At 44.3% G+C, this 19,668-nt stretch overlaps 1 protein-coding gene across 1 annotated transcript in view; it reads right to left on the reverse strand.

The window, feature by feature from the left end:
* KANK1 (KN motif and ankyrin repeat domains 1) overlaps positions 1-19,668 on the reverse strand; it is a 130,668-nt gene that overhangs the window by 37,728 nt on the left and 73,272 nt on the right. The window contains exon 3 of the mRNA XM_050913404.1: positions 14,173-14,289. Within this exon, the coding sequence (XP_050769361.1) occupies positions 14,173-14,209 (37 nt within the window). The 5' untranslated portion in view covers positions 14,210-14,289. The remainder of the gene's footprint in view (positions 1-14,172; positions 14,290-19,668) is intronic.

The raw sequence follows: 19,668 nt of genomic DNA on the forward strand, positions 1-19,668 counted from the left end.
TTCCAAAAACACTGAAAGCTTTTCCTCTGCGCTTAAAACAATTCAGACTGATGAACTGATTTTCTCCAAAAAGTTAAAAAAGCGTTCATCAGAGAAAATATGGAAAAGGTCATTATTAGAATTAATTCTTTATGGACATTCTAAATAGCTAAAAACAGTGGCTTATAATTGAAAGTCTATGAACAATATTCAAAATTAGCAACTTTAACAGCTACCTTTCTGCTGTTGAAACGATGCCTTACAGTAAATAGGTGCAGCGCTCCCTTCACTTGAGGGTTCACAACAGCAGTCTCCCACTAGAAAACCTGCATTTGTTGAAGGAAACAAACTACTCTGTATGTAACAACAAAAACAAAGAGGCTACCAGAGGTGCGTGAAACCGCAAGTGCAAACTCCCTTCAGACGGCAGCACTTGCAAGACAAACCAGCTAACCAGGCACTGTTAAAAAAACCCCATCCCAACTTAATATCCTATAGGAACATCGAGGGCTGGTTTCAGCTGTGCTACCCCCGGGTGCCCCCCATCCCTTTTCTCAGCTGGCCCGCAGCGCTAGCAGAGCCAGCCACTCGCATCTCACCTCTCCCCCTGCCCCGTTCGAGGGTCTCACTCACCGATGCACCCAGAAGCAAACCCTTGGTCGTTGCCGCATTTAGTTTTTCAGGAAATTAAGTCTGAAGCACACTTTCCTTTGCCTTAAAGGGAGTGCGTATTCCTGACACATCAGCAGGCAGGGAGCCCAGAGGTTGCTACAGAGCATTTATTTATACTCATTTGGAATTTCCTGAGACAGTCCCAGCCCGGCAGCCAGCCTAGTGCAGCGCCAGTGGTTTCCTTCACGGCACTTCACATGCTGCGTGACGCCTCTGGCTCCCCAAGGGTTAAAATGCATGAAATGGGCAGCAGGACAAAAGGAACTGTACCAAATGACACACTAAAAAGATAATTTTTTTTTCTCTGATGAAGACAGATTTAATTCCCAAGAGGAATTAAAAGTTCAGGTCACTTCTCTTCCACCCGCTCTCCCTTCCTCCCCAAGCCCTTTACCCCTACCCCTCTCATTTCTCACTCCCACATGTGGACTGAGAGCACAGAAAGGTTCATTGATATAATTTGGGCAGAACAATTACCTCTGTTGTAACCACCACTGCTTGCAATTCTGCCTGTGTTACATTCAATCTTATTTTGTTTATGCTTCTCAAATGCAGCTTATAATTTGAGGGATAAAAATAAAAACTTTTAGTATAAAGTTACAGACACAAACAGTTTTTTTCTGAAACACGGCCAAAATATACAAGATACCTTTCATGCTAGTACAAGCACTTTCAAAATGATGCACAAACATACTTGATTTTTCCATATTCAATTTTCTTGTTTCCACATAACACCAAGTATTAACTCAAGTAAAGATAACTGGGATTCCAGATGCAAAAAGGGTCACTTCTCAGCACCATTAAAAAAAAAAACTCAAAGGCCTCAGCTCCATCTCTCTTCACATCTGCTTACAGTAACAGGTGCTGTAGTATAGCCAAACAAGGACTCCAGAAGTAAACGGGCAAGGGGACAGGCTAATTCAACAAGGATAATGGTCCTAAGACTTCACAGGACTAAAGGAAAAGAGTTTTATTACCATGCCTTCCATCCAGATTCCCAAGAACAGTTAAAAAGAAAGAAAAAAAAGAGACATGAATTGTTACAATAATTTCCAAGATCACTGCAGACTGGAAGAGTTGTGCTTCACACAGAAGTGGGATCTTGTGCTGAAATGACAGGAGAAAGGTCCAAGTCCTCCACAGCGCCTTCAGCTGAAATGGCACACACTTCCAGTAAAAGTGTTTCCTGAACATGTCTAGTGGCTTCAGTGGTATTTAATATGAAGCAAAGTAATATTTAATACTTACAGGCATCAGCTTTTGGACTATAAACTAGGTCCTGCCCTCTGGGTAATTTTACGTTTATTTCCTTGAAGTAGAAGTCATTGATGCATACACTATAAAACATGAGCTCTCAAAAAAAGTCCAAAGAAGGTCTCTAGATGTAGCCAACTTGTTACATCTGTGGACCATGAAGGTACTGAATTTTAAGTGAACTTGGTTTGGTTTGGTCTCTGCTCTAACCACCCCATCCATAAAGAAAAGCAGCTCTCCATAAAAAAACACTTTGGGAACAGCTTGTAACCATGCTTCGAAGTTTCTCCTAGAAGACAGAAAAACTCTAGGGTAGCTGAAACCTGACCCATGCTTTCTGTTCAGGGAAACAAAAGCAAAAATTCAGCCCCTGAAACACAGCCGGGAGCCTGCAGCCACCGCTTTGCACTCGCTGCCCCTCAAGCCCCAGCTTTCAACCTGCGGAGTGAGTGACCAGCCAGGTGAGGACAAGGAGTGCACAGCAGCACTGCGTGTTACTGGTGGGCATCTCTAGCTCCATCAGCAGGTTCTTCACACCAGGCAGGGGAGAATATGAAAATACCCATCTAGTTTTCTGCTGTAAAAACCCCCGTGACATCCAGGATAAAGTATGAGAATAGAAGGTATGGCCAAAACATCCTTCTCAAGAGTTAGGATTCTGCTCAGAGAAAAAAAACATTATATGATTTCATTTTTCTAAAAAAAGACAGCATGATATCCTGTTTAGAGAAGAACAAATTTTAGCAGCTGTCTCCACATGCTCCATCTGTTTATCATTACTCCGTGGTTTCAAGGGCTCGACATCTGAACGAGCCCTGCATCAAGTCACGCACCTTCAGTGGACTCTCCTCAAAGCTCAGCCAACTCAGCAGGCTGAAAAAGACCTGCCACGAGTTCAAGGAATAACCAATAACGCGTATCAGCACTTCATCCCTTGTCCAGCAAGTCAAATATGGAGGCACATGTCTGGCTTGGCACTAGTAAAACTTAAAGGCAAAGAGCACATGCGTATTTATTCTCTTGGCCTTTGAGACCATTATGGTGCCAAATAAACTCATTCAGCTACTGTTTACAGTAGAAACAAAACTGAGGTCAGAGCACAGCTCCCCAGTGACCAAAAAACCTGACTTGGTCTGCAGCAGAGTGAATGTAAGATTTGGTGTATGGGCAGCCATCCAGCTGGTAAGTTCTTATCTGAAGAGCAGGTTATTTCACACCCCTTTTGAAAACAAAAGGCAGAGAGGGCACAATGGATCTGTGAAAGGCGATGGATGAAATGCAGGTCTTTAAAACACACGCCTCCAACAGACCATTTCCTCAGCACTGGAGTGGCTCTGCTTGGAAAGAATGAAATAATCTGCCCGACTACAATGATGCGGTCCAGGGGAGCACAGAGCTTGGCCTGATCCACCACTGTCAGGTTTATGTTCCTACCCCGAAAAATACAGCTGTTGCATTTTCGTGAGGGTTGGATATGGGGTTCTTCTTGGTTTTATTTCGGTGGATTTTGTTTTGGGAGCAAGGGGTGGCATTGCTGTGGGTTTGGTTTTTTTCTTTACAGCCTTTCAGAATTTGGTAGCAGGTTTCCATAGAACTATTGAAAACCCGCTAGCCATTCAGGTCAGACCTGAGACTGATCTGGCCTACCCACCTTCTCCTCCCTAGCAGATGCCTCTGGAAGAGCGTAAGAAGAAAGCAAACACACAGCAACTTTTCTCCTCTCGGCTTCCAGAAACCTGCAGCCCAGAGACTTCTTGAGCCAGGGGTGATCCAGGATGGGTTTTAAGTCACAGTGTCAAATGTGTACTTTCAGGGTAACTGGGAGGTATTCAATAACTGTGTTTAAAATGTCAGACTGCAGCTGATGTGTTAGTACTGTAAGATCTACTGGTCAAGTGCCTGGAGATACAGTTATGGATGATTAATCTGACCCAATGACTACGTAACACTCAAAACCTCCATATTAGAGACGTTGCATGCCTCAGGTCCCTCACTAGTTAGCCTCTACCCAGAAAGAGGATGCAACTGAAAAACGCGCCCTGTATCATCATGAAGTGTCCACCTTGTTTAGCTTCACACAGAATGAACTTCAACTACTTGGTATTTTGTGTGTCATGAGGCAAGTCATGATCTCTACTGTTCTCTCAACATGACTGCCTGGAGAAGCTGTAAGAAGTCTTGTTGGGGGAGCGAGTAGCCCATTCAAGCCTTCAAAGTTGGTGAAATTTTTTTTTTTCCTTCTTTTTTGTATGGACGGTCAGGCATACTTGCTTGTTTCTATTCAGGTGTTAGAACTGAGTGAGCTAGCAACTCAGCTTGCAGCTCCCAGCAGGGCTTTACGGGTCAGCTTTGCTCTCCCTTTTTGCAGAGGTGAAAAGTGAATGACACTGAACCTGAATATAAGAGAAAGGAAAAATCCATGGCTGTAAAAGAGATACACGCATTCTTAAATCCGGAAATACATGTACGGGCTTCTTATGCCACAGACAAGGATGCAAAGTGAACTTCTGCCTGTTGGGAACGCAAGTGGAGGTGTCAGCCTAGCGACTGTCTCTTGGTGCATTTGAAAAAAGCCGACTGAGTCATTCGGGATCAGGTGGCAGATCCTGCCAGCATGGAAGGCATCCCGTGTCCTTCAGTTGTCATCCCCCCACTTCCCCAGCTGAGCAGAGGCAGGGGGTGCAGGAAGGAACTCATGGCTTTGCCAGGCAGACCATACAGGCTACAGTTTTAGGCATCTCTTTCCCACTTGGATCAAGACTTTGCAATCAAACACCATGGATTTCTAGTAACAACTACTAATCCAGAAATACTGCACTTCTACCCACAGTAACATACTGATTATGCAAAAGGCTGAGGCAAGGAGAAGTGCCACACAAATTGGGGAAAAAAACAAGTGCTGTGCATAACTAATGGCACCCATGGGCAAGACTACGCATGTCCATTATTAATGTGCCATGTAACTGATAAACGGTGCGTGCAGTACATCACGCAGCAGCAGGATCAGAGAAGGACTGTAAAGCTGGAGTGGAGCAGGAGATGCGACACTCAGTTTCGCACAGAGATGTCTCTCCTGCTGCTGTGGTCTTGGCTGTACCTGGTGTCTTGTCCTACAGGGATACAGGCTGAGATGGTCTGGCTGAGCCACACGCGTGCTTGTAGAGTTGTAGCCTTACAACTTTTCTCTGCAAAGGGAGAGGGAAGTAATTTTCCCAGAAACGTCAACAGTGCATTTTCTGCAGCACTGAAGACAGGTTGCGAGGCAGCCTCTGAGCGTTAAAGGCAGAGCGGGGGGGCAGAGGAGGGTTGGACATCAGGGAGGAGTCACAGGCTGCACTCCCCAGGGACTGCACCCGGGGAGAAGTCCCTGCGTGTCCTCAGGGAGAGCTGGAGTAAGACCAAACACTGGAGAAAGGGGCCAAGAGGAATATCAGGGAACAAAAAGGAAAGGACGAGCATCCTGGATGGCAGACACACTGTCTGAGAGCGGAGGAAGGGAAAAGGACTGTAATTAACAACGGCAAGGGAGAATGGTGAAAGTCTAAAGGTCGATGCAGTGGATGCACAGCCTTGTGAGTACATTCAAGTACTGGCAAGCTTAAAAGCTATGTAACAGCCATCTGTCTCCATGTAGAAAAACAGAGGACAGGAGCAGAAAAGAATGATTCTAAAATACACTTTTTTTTTTTAACCTTTTAACTTAAGAGATGGAAAAACATATCTAAAATTTAAGAATCACAATTTGTGCTGGAGGGAGGGGAGAGCAGAAGAAAGGGCTTAGCCATGGACTTTTTGAAGTGAAAAAACACTGTTGATCCTCATAATCCCTTAAAACATGACTGCTCTGATCTTGTCTTTGTGCTTCTATCATATGCAAATGTCAGTCCACTTTTTCAGCCACAACCATGCATTTTATTGTATTTTCTTGCACTGTACTTTTTTTTTTTTTGAAAGCTGCACACTTTAGATTTACCAAGCAATGTACATGAAGTGTTAAAACTTGACGTATTTGCTAGGATTAGACCTGAAATTCCAGTAACGGCAGCTAAGTTGCACAAGTGTTTTCTTTTTATTATTAGATCTTCTGCAACCCATACAACGGTGCTCCAGGCAGAGGGGTTGGTTGTGTGAAGAGAGGGTAGGGAAGGGGCTAGGAGTACATCAACAAACATGCCCCTTAGCAGTAAGAGACTACTCCAGACCAGCAACGTCTGGTTCACATAAGGAGAACAATCTGTTCCCAATTATCAGTTAATTTGATCCTCACCCTAATCTGACCAAACCTTCAAACCCAGCTATTAAAAACAGTTTCCACCCCCTGCCTCCATCCCACCCTCTCCTACTTTCAAACAAATACTGAAGGGCAATACAGAAATATCACAGACAGGTCCTGTATGTTGAAGGAAAGCAACATTTTTATGAAGAAAAAACATATGGGAATATATTCATTAAAAAAGAGGAGAAAATTACATAAAACACTCATTACAGTGTGAGATAACTAGGGAGGAGAAATCGAGCAAGAAAAAGGGATGGGCTGTGAGGGGGTAAGGGTCACATTACCTACTTTCACAGGGAAGAAGGCTTTGGAAGTGGGGAAGGATGGGCTGAAAGCATGAAAGAATATGATGGGATCTCACACTCACCTATCTCCCTGTCTGTCTGAGCACTTAGTTTTGTCAAAGTCTGTGTGAAGAGTGAAGCGAAGAAAAATCTCAGGAGACTGTACCTAACACAGACCAAGTATACGCTATGAGGAGTTTTAAAGAGTTGATGGCGGAGGGGGAGAGCCCTATTTGGACCCGGCTGATCTGCTAACCCCTTCAGACACTGCAAGCTGCAACGTGCATCTCACAGTGGAGGTCAACCATCGCTTTCAGCCAATATGGTAAGTGCGATTTCCGGATGAAATCAGAGGAGGGAATGGAAGGAAGAAAGAAAGAAAGGGGAGGATGGCCACAAGCATGCTTCTGTCCCGAAGCTCAGAGCTGGTCACACAGGGACATCCTGGCAGGAATCTGTACTCTGCCACCATGGGGAGTCGTGTTTCCAGAGGAAGGAAATGGAGATACAGCAGCAATGCCAACGTGGGCAGCCTGAGCGCTCCCTCAGCCCCTAAAACTGCTGTGAAAACATGATACGGGAAGGGCTGCCCTTCTGGTATCTCTAATCCAAAGCTTTACAAATGGCACGAAAGGGGGGGAGGAGAGAGGTGGCCATTACAAGAAGCTTCCCAAGGACTTCTGCTCCAGCAGTAACCCTTCTGCAAGGAACATGTCTAAATGCAGGCACTCAGTGTCCATGAACAGAAGACAACCAGCTGTAATCAGGCTATTTCCATCCAAACCATTTCCCTGGGGGACTGTATCCTTTTAAAGGCAACAAAATCCCCTCCCTTCCCACAGGGAGGAGATTCATACGCATTATTCATAAACTGCTCTCTGCAGAAGAATCTGGGAAGGGAGTGAGGAATAGTGTAGAATAGTTGGGGGAAAAATACACTTTTTTGGACTAAATGGCCCCAGGAAAATTTGCCAAGTTGCGTATCTTGAGAGTGGGGAGAAGGAAGACGATGCAGAGAGAATAATTTTTCAAGTCTGGAAGAAGTTTATTCTTGGTGTTTTTCCTGTGACACGTGCCTGCCCCGCTACTGGTGCTTGCTCCTCACCCAGCCCACAGGCTGCTCCTCCGCACAGGCACTTCTCACCTGACCGCCACCAGATCAGTGCAAAGCAGTGACTTCCATCACAAGACCTTAGGGTCTTTATCACTGTTAATCGCCACCAGTTCAGTGAGGTTGCAGGGTACCATAAACAGCAAGGCATGCCTGTTTAGTCCGTAGAGCATTATTGGCTTTAAAATACAAGATCAGCACCCTTAGCTGCCTCCAAGGGTGTAGAGGGCATGTATTACCACAGGGAGCAGCAGCAGGCCACATGAGAAGGTCCAGGTGCTGCCCATGCAAGTGTATCTCAACAGCTCAGACAAGGAAAGCGTGCCTTACTCCATGAGCAAGCCTGCGTCAGAGAGGAATGAACGCAGTCCTCTGTGTAGGTGAGATGTAAGAAGCTTCTGGGCAGCTGCAGAAGATAATCCATAACAAGATACAACTGCAGTAATCTCTGACCAATTAAATCTGTTCCGGTTCTCACAGTGCTTTGTCCTTCTGCAGAGCATCTGCATCTTATATGGCTTTGTGTCTTGGGCCATCTGCTTCCCACCACATCCAATTTCCATTTCTAAGAACTGGGCTATCTGGGCCAGACTGCTATGTCCTCAGCTCCTAATGACACTGTATTTACTGTACCCTTTCTAACTTCCTCCTGCCCCTTCCCTTTCCAGCAGATTCCAAAATCAGGCCTGAGGGCATTCGTCAGGCAACAAGTCCTGTGTAAAAGGAAATGCATGGTCTGATAAAGGCCTCTAGGTTGGGCAAATGCAAGTCAATGTGTTTTCAAGCTTTCTATTGCAGTGGCAAATGCACCCTTGGATTACAGGTATCAACCAGCAATTGCAGCAGAAACAAGTATTAATCCAAGGAGAAAGTTGGCATTGGCTGTGAGATCGTGTGCTCCATCTCCAGCCATCTGTCCTTAAGGCAGATCTGGCATCAGTGAGTGTACTACAGCACACTGATGCAAATTTTGATATGCCTCACGATAGAGCTGATGTGAAATCACTGGAAGCTCAGTCACCCTTCACCCCACAGATTTCAGGGTCCCACCCTAGCTTGTTTTTAAATACTGGGCACCACCAGAGTGACTCACTAGATCACTTGTGGGTGAGGCAGCAGCAGGATCCCAGTGACAGCCCTGCATGCCATCTGCCCATCCAGAAAGCACAGGACTACACGGCAATTCAGCAGGCTCTCCCGATGGCAACAGTCTCCCACCAGCTGCCAAAGCACACCTTCAGCATACACTTGTCCCCATTAACTCTGACGGTTATCAGATGCAGGGAGCATGGCAGGGGAGCAAGCCCAGGCTTAAATAGCCTCTCATCACACAGCCCTGACTCAACCAAATTACCCTTGCTTGCAGGGCTGATTTGATAAAAATACAAACTCACCTGAACCCTGGTCATTTGCATCTGCTAAGCTAAGCAAACTTAGTGCATTTAAGGATGCTAAGCTCAGAGTGTGGGGTGTCAGTAGCACTGCAATGATACCTCAGTGACACCTACCCTTCAGGAAAGCAGTGGAGAGAGGCTGTCAGCTGGGCTCTTGTGGCAGGCACCCGCAATACTCAGGAGTAAAGGCTCTATCAGACTGACTACTACCTAGCAATCAAACACTTCCAATTGCTAACTTCTTCGTGTCTGTAAGTTCCCATTTATTGACTGAGGGTCTGTAGTGAAAACTGGTGGATATTCTGCTAAAATTATTAATAGTGGTAATGTTCTGGTGCACAGCACTTTCTTCTTAGACTACACTTCAGATCATTAGGCTGGAAATTGTGCAAAACTCCATGCATATTGCCTAAGATTATACGCATCAGGAAAATCAAATCATAGGAGAGACTCTAACTCAAATAATCCAGTAACTGAAAGGAAAGCATGTCTACAAATGTTTGGTAAGAGTTGTTACAAATCAATGCAGAGGACGTGTATGATAAAAACATTTGCTCTAAGCAAACGTGTGTTCTATTTATTGGCTTCAGTAAAAAGGGCTAATAAGTCAACAGGGGTTTTCATAATACTTTGCAACAGTTGCTTAAGCATTTATATACCAGCAGATGGAAAACACATTTATTAAACATTTGGTCTTTCAGTCACGCTGACGTTAGTATCTCAAACAACATTAATACAGGCAACAGCCTCTTGTAATGGCCTCATTCTCTGACTAACTGGTGCATAGTTACAACTTCACTTAGGAGTCAAGAAAACTGCTCAGATACAAAGAAAATCTAACAAGAGGCCTACGGGGTGCTGCAGAGATAAAATAACCGGAGGGACACCAGGCTGCTGCAGGGGAACCAGCGCTCCAACACGGTTTGTATCAGCCATCAAACCACCCGCGGTCCCACAGCCCCTGGTGTGCTCTCCAGAGCGGAGATGGATGCCCAGGTCTGCTGGGGGTGACATCTCCCTGTCCCTTGATGCTGAAAGTGAAAGGAGTAAACTGGGAGCAAAGACACTTGATGCCTGCACACTGGCTACTACAGCAGCAGTTCCTTGCTTTATAGGTGCAAAGAGAGCAACAGTAAAAACGATGGTGAGTTGCTATGATGCCGCTGCTTTAAGAACTGTGTAGGAATCTGAAGGAGGTAAAGCATATAGCGGAGTTAAACACGCAGGGAAAGAGTTCAAATGAATCCGTGTAAGATGTAGTGCTCCTGTAAGTAGACAGATGTTGAAAGTGGGATGGGGAGGCATGAAAACACAAATCCTTAAACAAGAGCGAGGGGGAAGGCGCAGACAGAAGGGAGAAAAGAGAAAGGATCAGAGAAATCTCAGACACCATGTACAGAAAACGATGCGGATTTGCTTTACAGCAAAGTAAAGAAAGGGTTTGTGCAACAGCCTTGCTATACTGACCCCTGCAGCCCATCCTACTCAGGAAAACTGAAAAAGCTTTTCTTCCGTTAAAACACTTTTTCATGTCCCTGTTAAAGAGATGACTGACAATTCTGCACTCTCTGGATACAGAGCACAAGGTGCTTAGGGAAGTCAAATAAAACAGATGTTTTCATTACGGTTAGAAACAGATACAGTTTTTAATCCTTTATCTTTTTTAATCAGTCTGCTATGCTTGTTTTGCTGCTCCTTTGTTTTCTACATCAGAATAAATGGAATTGGACTGGAATTTCGCACCATTCAGTGCCTTTCGGAACACGTGTTTTGGAAAGAAAGTTTCAGCAAATCAGGTATTAGTGAAAGGAAGGAAAATCCAGCCAGAAGTATTTCCAAACTGCCCAGTAAGTTTTAGGCTGGTGTGCACTGTGCTTTTTGTAGCTGACTGGAGGACCTTTCTACAGGTATCACTACAGAAACGTTTGCAGAGCCTCATTAAATAGATGATTTATGCATCAGTCCTAGCAAGCACAGAAGCTAACAATTACTGGAAGTTTCACCCAGCGGTTAATGGAGACACTAATACTATTTTGGGAAACAAGCACCTCATTTTTTTTCCCCTTGTACTATGCAAAGAGAAATTAGTACGCACCAAACCAACTGCAGCCTCCCAATAACACCCCACAAACCCAGGGTATTTCCCAGCTCCTGCTGCAGCTCCTTGGACAAGTGCACGGCATGCTCTGGACTTCCATGGCACTCCTTAACCCTGCTAAGTTTACCAGACTGAGCAGTACGCTCACATGCCACCAGGGCAGACTCGAAACAGCAAACGGTTGTGACTACTGAGCACCCAACTGATAAAGCAAATTTTTCTGCAAGCACCGATTTATCTGTCACTAGTGTTAGAGAGACTTCAGCTATTTTCTGAGCAGATGCCACAACTTTGACAGAGCCTGTCTCAAAATACCCCAGAGACAGTACCAAAGTCTCAAACGAACTTCCAAAATGTATAAAGAGGAACAAATAAGCTTGCAGCTCACATAAATAAAGTTCACAAGACCTCTGTGCAATGAAACGGAACAGAGTGATAAAACTTTAAGTCAGCAGCAAACAAAACTATTGACAAACAGTACTGAAGTCTAAATCACAGTCTTTGTTATTTGTTTGCCACATTTAAAGTTCATGTCTTTACTGAGATATGCAAGAGGCAGAGAAATTTGATAGGTGCTTTCATGATAAAGTCATCACTTGCTTTGTAGCTTATCTCGCATACACACTCACTGAAAATATTTACAGCAAATGTACTTCCCATAAACATCCTTTAACAAAATATCTCTATACAAATGCAAAATAGCTTGATCCTTTCCTGGAAACAAGTTCCAAATTCAAGCATTCCTCTACAGATTTTATCTGCAGCAGCAGTAGTCCATATAGGCTTGTATACTGAAAAATTTACCAAAATGGCACATAGGCATAATCATTTAACAGTGCAAGTACTCACATTCTCGAGTTAACCAAAGCAAACCACTGCTCCTTAGTCACCTCGTACTTGAATGCAGCTGAACATGTGGTCAAACTTGCCAAAATATTCAAGTAACATAAACGCAGCTTAGTAGTCCATAACAAGTCTTTCTAGTTCTTTTTCCTGTTGCTGATTGATTCAGAGGGTGCAGAAAACACCACCCCTGAAGTTTGTCTATCCACTCTTAGAGCTCCATGCAATTAAGAAACTTGCTTCAATACCTCCAACGCCCAAATCAGTTCCTGCTCATCCAAAGGCATTCTCTCCCAGGCAGCATGGCAGGATTAACAAATCACGGGTATTTGCAGCCCAATACTCTGTCCATTATGAACTGCTGAGGATTTGGAGACACGGGCATACATAGCTGCATGTTAGAACGCCGTCCTCAAGGGTTTGCAAAGCCAACAAGTCCTGACAGTCTCTGCAGAATGTTGTCCAATTTAGTTTTGAATTAAATACTTGCAATACATTATAGCGTCTTTCTACGAATAAGGGAACAAACAGCTTCTACCCTGCAAGAAGCCTTGTTTGCATAACAATCCTGAAACTAAAACTTCATCTTGCATTAACACATCCCCAGTACAAGCATTTAGCTTCTTTTAGACTTACACGTCAGCCTACGAACCTTTTCAACAGACAATTCTACTGCAGGGAGAAAAAAAATCAGTAAACCAATCAGTAACACTCCATGCACAATTTTTCTTTCCTTGTAAGCAGAGGGAGTTGTTTGGCGTGACTTAAGTTAAAAGTGTACTACTAAAAAAAGTCAAGTTACATGGGGGAGTTAGGCAGTAAACAGCTACAGTTAATTCACAGAGCAGAGGTTTTGAAGTCCACCTTCTCAAAAGGATTACAAAAAGTTACAAAAGGATATAGTTTCTTTCTTAGAGAATATACTTCTAATTGTATTAAAAGGGGGGGAGGAGAAGAGAAAATACCCTTTTTCAGCGGTCTCAGCATTTAACAACATTCGTAAATTTAACCTTAAATCATCAACAGATAATAGTAACTCCAACGTCTTCATGTAACTTCCACTAGCCTTTAAAAAAGACTTCTTGTTTTGCATAAATTGCAGATAATGACACTCCATATTTCTAATTTCCTGCACACAAAATGCTTTAATCCCTTGCACTAATTAGAACAATTCTACAGTGAGTAATTTAGGATTTGTTTCCATACCAGCACATACTTTCAAAGGAGGCTGGTGCTACAACCCACCAGATAAGCCAATTCTCCGTATGTGTATGTCATGATCTAGTGAGTAGCATTTGAACACGAGTGCATGAGCGTTAGGGGGGGAAAAAAGCTGAAATTTCTGTTTACATGGGCAACAAAAAAGATATTTCATGTTCCTTCCCAGGATATTCAAAGTGCTCCCAGCCACCCCAGCCTTCATTGATAAATCCATTTCCCATCATACCTACATTAGGAGGTCTCAAAAGAGCACCCACAAGCTCCTGCCATGCACTTGAAATTTTCCATATAATCCCACTGTAGCAGCCTCAGCTTTAGTGGGCTAAAGCTGTGTTTGTGCAGTGATCAGGAGAACAGGAAAATATTGACACAACCGCAGGAGGAACGCTGCTGCTGTGCTGTTATAAATCGTTCTCCAGTCTCTGCCCCCTCCTGACCCGTCAGTCCTCCTCAGCAACCTTTGAACATGCCAAGCAATCTATTCAAAGAGTATCACCCAACCAAAATAGACATCTCGGGAGCTTCTTAAAATAACGAAAAAGTGAAATGAACTGAACGCTTCCTCTTGATGTTGCTTGAGAAATGCTTTTATGTTTTGCTGAGAAGCAAGAAACAAAAATCAGCATGACCAGTAAGGGTGACTAGGAAGGGCTGGGGATTCGATGTGTAAGAGCTGGTTAATCTCACAGTTAATTACAGACACAAGATAACAACCACATGACTTTTTGCAGCAAACCCCTAGGCCTCTCAGAGTCTGGTGTAAGCCAGCGTAGGTCCTTGAAAGCAGAGCACGCTGCATGCTGAACGACTGAGTGCCAGCCCTTACATCTTTGCAAACAACTTTCCACACTTTAAATATTTAAAAGATTATTGGGGTTGGTGCCGGGGGAACAGACGGGCTCTGATCTACCAGGAAATTAGTTTTCAGTATTTAGTTTTAACTGCTGCTACTTCCCTTTTCTGCTACTTTCACAATTTAAGAAAAAAGTTTTTTAAAATATTAATAATCCAAAGGGGGAAAAGCGTTCCCGATTAGTTACCTGTAGCACTGTCGTTAGTGTTTGCTTGGTAGGCCATGTTTGCTCAGTGACACATCCAGAGCTAGGCTGTTAGGTGTCATGCAAATGCCATGCATCAAGTCCAACCAGACATGCAACCTGGAACAGACAAGAAAAATGCAGTTAAAAACTTAGAGTTTTAAGAAGTTAGGTACATTAAGCAATAGGTATTTCTGAGTGTTTAAAGTCTCATCTTCAGTGCAGACTTCACCATAGCAGTAACTTATATTCCTCTTAATCAGCATCCTAGCTATCACAAAACCCACAGCTGTCCTGGCATCTGAAATTGAATTGTGGCGCTCTGACAACCTCCAAGGAGGACCACTGCTCTGGGTCTGTCCTCAGTGAGGATGTAACCAGCTGAATTTGCAATGGGCCTTGGTTTTTTTGGCCTGCCCTGAGCTTTTTTGCCGTTTGTCCCTAGCCTCCCTTGTACCACAGCAGCTTCCTCACATTTGCTGGCACGTATGCAAAGTTTTAGACTACTGAACAGTTTACATAGGCAGGGTTAGAGGATTTTTAGGTGAAGACCACCTACGGAAAAGCTGTATCGGCGAGCAGGGGACTAGATGTCCGCCAAGGGAGGTGAGGGCAGAAGGACTCCACTGCAGACGCAGCCAAAGCAAGCACGTGCATCCCCACCGCCTGACAAACCCGGCAGCTGAGGGCTGCTGTGCAGAAGCCTGCGGAGTGGGGGGACCAGAGCTGGCATGGACCCCGGCTGGGATGGTGCATGGCTGACTGCAAGACCTGTCCCCTGCAGGTCCCAATGGTGACAGGTTTTCTGGGTGTGAGGTTTTCTTTCAACCCACATGTGGCAGATTCAACTGAGAAGCAGTGCTTGCCTGAAGCTCAGGCTGTGGGTACAGGAAAAGGGTGCTGTTGCCCTGGGCGGATGGCTGCCGAGCAGAAGCCAAGTGAGAGGCAGAAGCAAAACCAGCAGCAGTTTTGTGGCTAGTTGGCTGCTGGCTGGCTCTGCAAAGGCAGCCTTGCTGGCTCTGCAACAGGGCTCCTGCTCCTCCTTCCCTGCCCACCATGGGGGCAGCCTGATCACAGCCCTCATCCTCAGAGCAACAGATTTGACTCCTCCGGGGCTGCAGAGACGCCTCCTCTTGGCTCTGCTTCAAGTTTTCTACAATCCAAACAGCATTTCATTTTGTTGACTCAGATAGGTGGAGCTTAGGTGTATGAAGAACACCCTGCTTCGCCGACCCCAGTCTGACTTAGGCTGACAGCTTCTCAACAAACCAGTCACATTTTTCCAATTATATTTGATTTGGCTCTGACAGTATGTGCGTGGAAGTATTTAAAAGTTAAGCAGATTAGCAAAGGAAAAGAAAGTCCAGAAATGAATTAGTACAAGCACCATGTGAATTGGAGTCAAAGGTATACCGACTGATGAGAAGCTGGCTGTCTCTTAAAACTGATGGAGCTCCATCACACAGGCTAATATAGCTTAGCTTTCCCCTTCAAGGAACACAAGCACAAATCACTTCATTTTTAGTACAATCCTGACATCAATTTTCCAAGAATGCAGGAAGACCTCCATTGCAACTCATCCTCCCCAAGCTCTGCCATATACTCTTAAATTTACAATCTCTTGTTGAACAGAGGGCAGGACATGAAGCTGTCATGAAGACTGTACAAGCAAAAGGCTACAAACAACAAAATAAAGCAGGCATCCAACACAGAACATGACACAGAGAGGCCCATCATAAGATTCCAGGCATAACAATAATTATCAGATTTCTGAAACAATGGAGCATTGAGAAAAAAAATAGAAAAGCATGTTGCTGGCTGAGTTTGCAGCCAGGACCGAAGTTCAAAATCTGTGAGCTTTTAGGAAAATATTAACTACTTCCTTTCAAAGGGAGAAATTTTAAAGCGTCACTCCCATCTCTGCCATTGCCATCACAATATAAAGTTATGCTTTAAGTTCAAGAAAGGCAATTTTTACTGAGTCACAACGAATGCTTACTGAAAAATTGTCATCTGTCTCCATGTTAAGTTTCTCAGGACAGCCACTGTCTCAGGGCAAGCTGCACTTAGCTGGACATCAGACTCTACCAGCAGTGCACCCAAGGGTAAACAGGGCTGAATTAATTCACCTGCTTCTAATTTGTTCAGCACAGCTCTGTGCTTCTCACTGTAACAGCTGTGCTTCCCTGCTTTCACTATGTATGTTTATTGTACACTGCTGCAGCAGAAGTCTTGCACCACTGTAAACCTAACCAATGAAGCACAGTAAAATACACACACTGTCTAACGTAGCCCTTGCTTTATCAGGCAACTCATGTTCTGCCGATCTGCAGCTTCCTATCCCACTAGAAGCAAAGAAAGCTCAAGGGAGGCTGCTCAGGAAACCTGACACAAGACTTGCATCCATCTGGCCAAAGTCCTCCAGGGTCCTGTCTCAGCGCTTCTGCAGGGCTGGATGTTAACTAGCTCCCTGAGCTTGCCCAGCTCACATCACTAGCTGCACCGCCACTAGCGCTTGTACAGGGGGAGACATGGGAGCGTGCACCCAGGGATGGTTACGGGCAGACGGGTGGGAGGGGGCCTTGTGGGGGACCCACCTCTTTTAGGTGTAACGCAGTCCCAAATGAGAGTGGGTCAACCACAAAAGCGATCCCCAACTTAAAACCCATGCTGTGGCATGCCTGGAAACTCGTCACAGGTTTAAAAGTAAAATCTGTTAAGCTTCATCCTGTCAGTTTCAAGAACACGCGTCACCATCATGGGCACGCATGAAGAGAGCTTCCTAATAGCATGAAGCAAATGCAATTGAGGTAAGAATTGACATAAAATTAATAAAGACACTGCTGAAAGCCAAAACAGGGCCTCAGGTCTACATTTTGTTGTGGCTTAAAGAGATGTAATTGACCTGGTACAAACTCCCTTCTGGGTACGCTTCTATTGGTTTCAAAGCTGTGCAGGCTTAACTACCTCCATTAAGAAACAAACTTACCTTTAGTTAAAACAATGATGATTCTGAGCTTAAATGAGGATTAATAAAATAATTTAGGAAGCAAATTCAGTCCAAGAGGAGAAAAGGAAAAAAAAAGATAAAAACATAGGGTCTAATAATTTGCTACCTAAGTGGAAGAATTGGTTCCTTCCTTTTTTTTTAGATGAAATGTAACTGCAGCTGACAACCTGCCTATTAAACAGCTGTGAAAGTATGGAAAAAGTCTGATCTAGCTCAGCAGACTCATGGAGAAAGGGAATTCATACTGCTTTGAGCCACAACAATACATTGGGAACTGAATTTCTGAAATTGCACCGACACATACATGGACCATTTTTAGAAAGGTATCACATGGGATTCCGCAGCGACACACACCCCAATAGCTGCACTTTGACAGAAGTCTCTTGTGTGCACAGGACAACACCAGAGGCCAGCTAGAATACACAGAGGAGGAAAACTTAGCCTGCTCTACAGCAAAGCATGTTCTCCAGTACAGACATCTTACAGAAGAAAGTTAGTAGAGTATATATTCCATTCCCAACTCTTCAACTTTCTGCCCATGTGTTTTTACATGCTCACCCCATGCCTGCCTGTGAATACTGGGATTTACAGACCCTAGGGCAAATGCAAAACAAGCAGAGACTAGCTATATGAAGTGTTATTGCTCAACGAATCAGTTGTTTAAAGTGTTTTGAATTAGATATTCAAACTCTCTTCTGCCCTGAGGTTCAATAGCAGAAACCTTAATCACACACATGATCCTCAGTTTCTACAAACTATCACGACACCATGGCTTTTACAGGTTTTTCCAGAATGGTGATTCTTCAGGCAGAACATAAAGCCTATGTCCTAATCCTGTCCTAATCACAAGGGACAAGAGCCTTGCGCCTCCTTTGTGCTGCATCTTGTCAGGTCACCTACACCAATGCTAGTATTTCTGCACCAGAAATATCTGAGTATATATACATCAGTTCTGGCATCCACACAGCAGAGCTGTAGACTCAAGAGGCACAGGCCTTGCAGAAAAACCAGGCTCCCACTTTAGTCTGATGTTTGCAAGAGAGGCTTAAGACAGAAAACAGTTGAGGTTTGATCTAAGAGCGGTTGTAGAATGGCATGTTGGCAACACAGTAATAAGAAGAGAAATATAACTCAGGTCTTAACCCAGAAAAGCAATCATGAAAGTCCTCCTGTCCAGGGGCTGCAGTCACATGTGGGAATGGTGATGCACACGCACTTGTTTGTGGGATCCAAGAAGACAGGCCTTGGCTTCCCAGGCAATGGGGCTTTAGGCTAAGTAGATATGCATATAACTTTTATTTTTTCTCATGGCATGCACAGACTGTTAAGAGTAAACGGTCACGTCAACAACTCAACACAAGCTCCAGATCTGCAGATATCTTGAACCACTCACAGGGTGAGTGGCTGAGACACTAAGATGCTGTTGCTTAAGATCTGGACTAGAAGCGGGAGCATTGTGGGGCAGAGCTGTGCAGGATTCAGAGGTACTGGCTCCCAGTTGTTCAGATGGGTGCAGTCAGAGGATGGTCCCAGGAGGGAAACCAGCTCTGCAATCCTGTCTAGCAAGTGCAAAGCGGTGATTAAGTAGGCCTGGGATAGAGGGGTTTGACAGAGCAAGTTGACCCACGAGGTGCAACGCTCAAGGAAGAACTGGTACTGCTCCATTCCTGTTATACATCAGTGCAATAAGACTTCTGCCTGACACTTCCCTCTCATATGTGGGTCATCCCAGCAGTAGAACTCGCCCAGTTTCATTGTGCAAGATACTGATAACATTTGCAAACAAGAGCCAAGATACATGCAAAACCCATCTAAACACACAGATGGTAATTTCTCTAGCTGCAAGAAAGAAATTGGCACTGGAAATCCCTCCTCCTGCTCAGCCAGAGGGGCAAGCACTTTCCAAACTTGTGTGGCTCTGCAGGAAACAGGAATGTCTGCAACCTAATTCGTATCTTCAACCAAATATGCCAGGTGCAATTTAAATGAAGCAAGGGCTGAAGCCAGAAACAGCACAAGAGAAAGTTATGTGGGGAGTTGCTCTGTGGTTGGTATCTACCCTGGGAGAATGACTGTGTATCTCACTGGTATTTTCTTTTCAATCTTACCTCTGCTGTGGTTGTGTTCTTCTTACCCATATGTTTATCAAAACAGGTGGCCAATACACTGAGAGGCAAAGTTTGTAAGGGAGAAATAATTTTTTGTTTGTTTTTATAATTAAAGTTAAAAACCAAGTAAGAATGCAGGCATATGAGGATTTTTTTCAGGTCAGACACAGAGCAGTCAACTTTGAGATAAGGATAAGCTGTGAATGATTTTAAATTTCGCTTAATTATTTAATCATGTAACAATTCACCCATTCACATACTTTCTAGAGCGAATGTCTTTTTAATGTTGCATCCAAATCACAAGCAAAACTATGCAAGTTCAGTTGCTGCTTAAGTCTTACTAACTGAACAAAATAAATCACTAGCACAGGCTGTTTGCCT

Source organism: Gymnogyps californianus, chromosome Z (assembly GCF_018139145.2).
Source record: "Gymnogyps californianus isolate 813 chromosome Z, ASM1813914v2, whole genome shotgun sequence".
Lineage (NCBI taxonomy): Eukaryota > Metazoa > Chordata > Aves > Accipitriformes > Cathartidae > Gymnogyps > Gymnogyps californianus.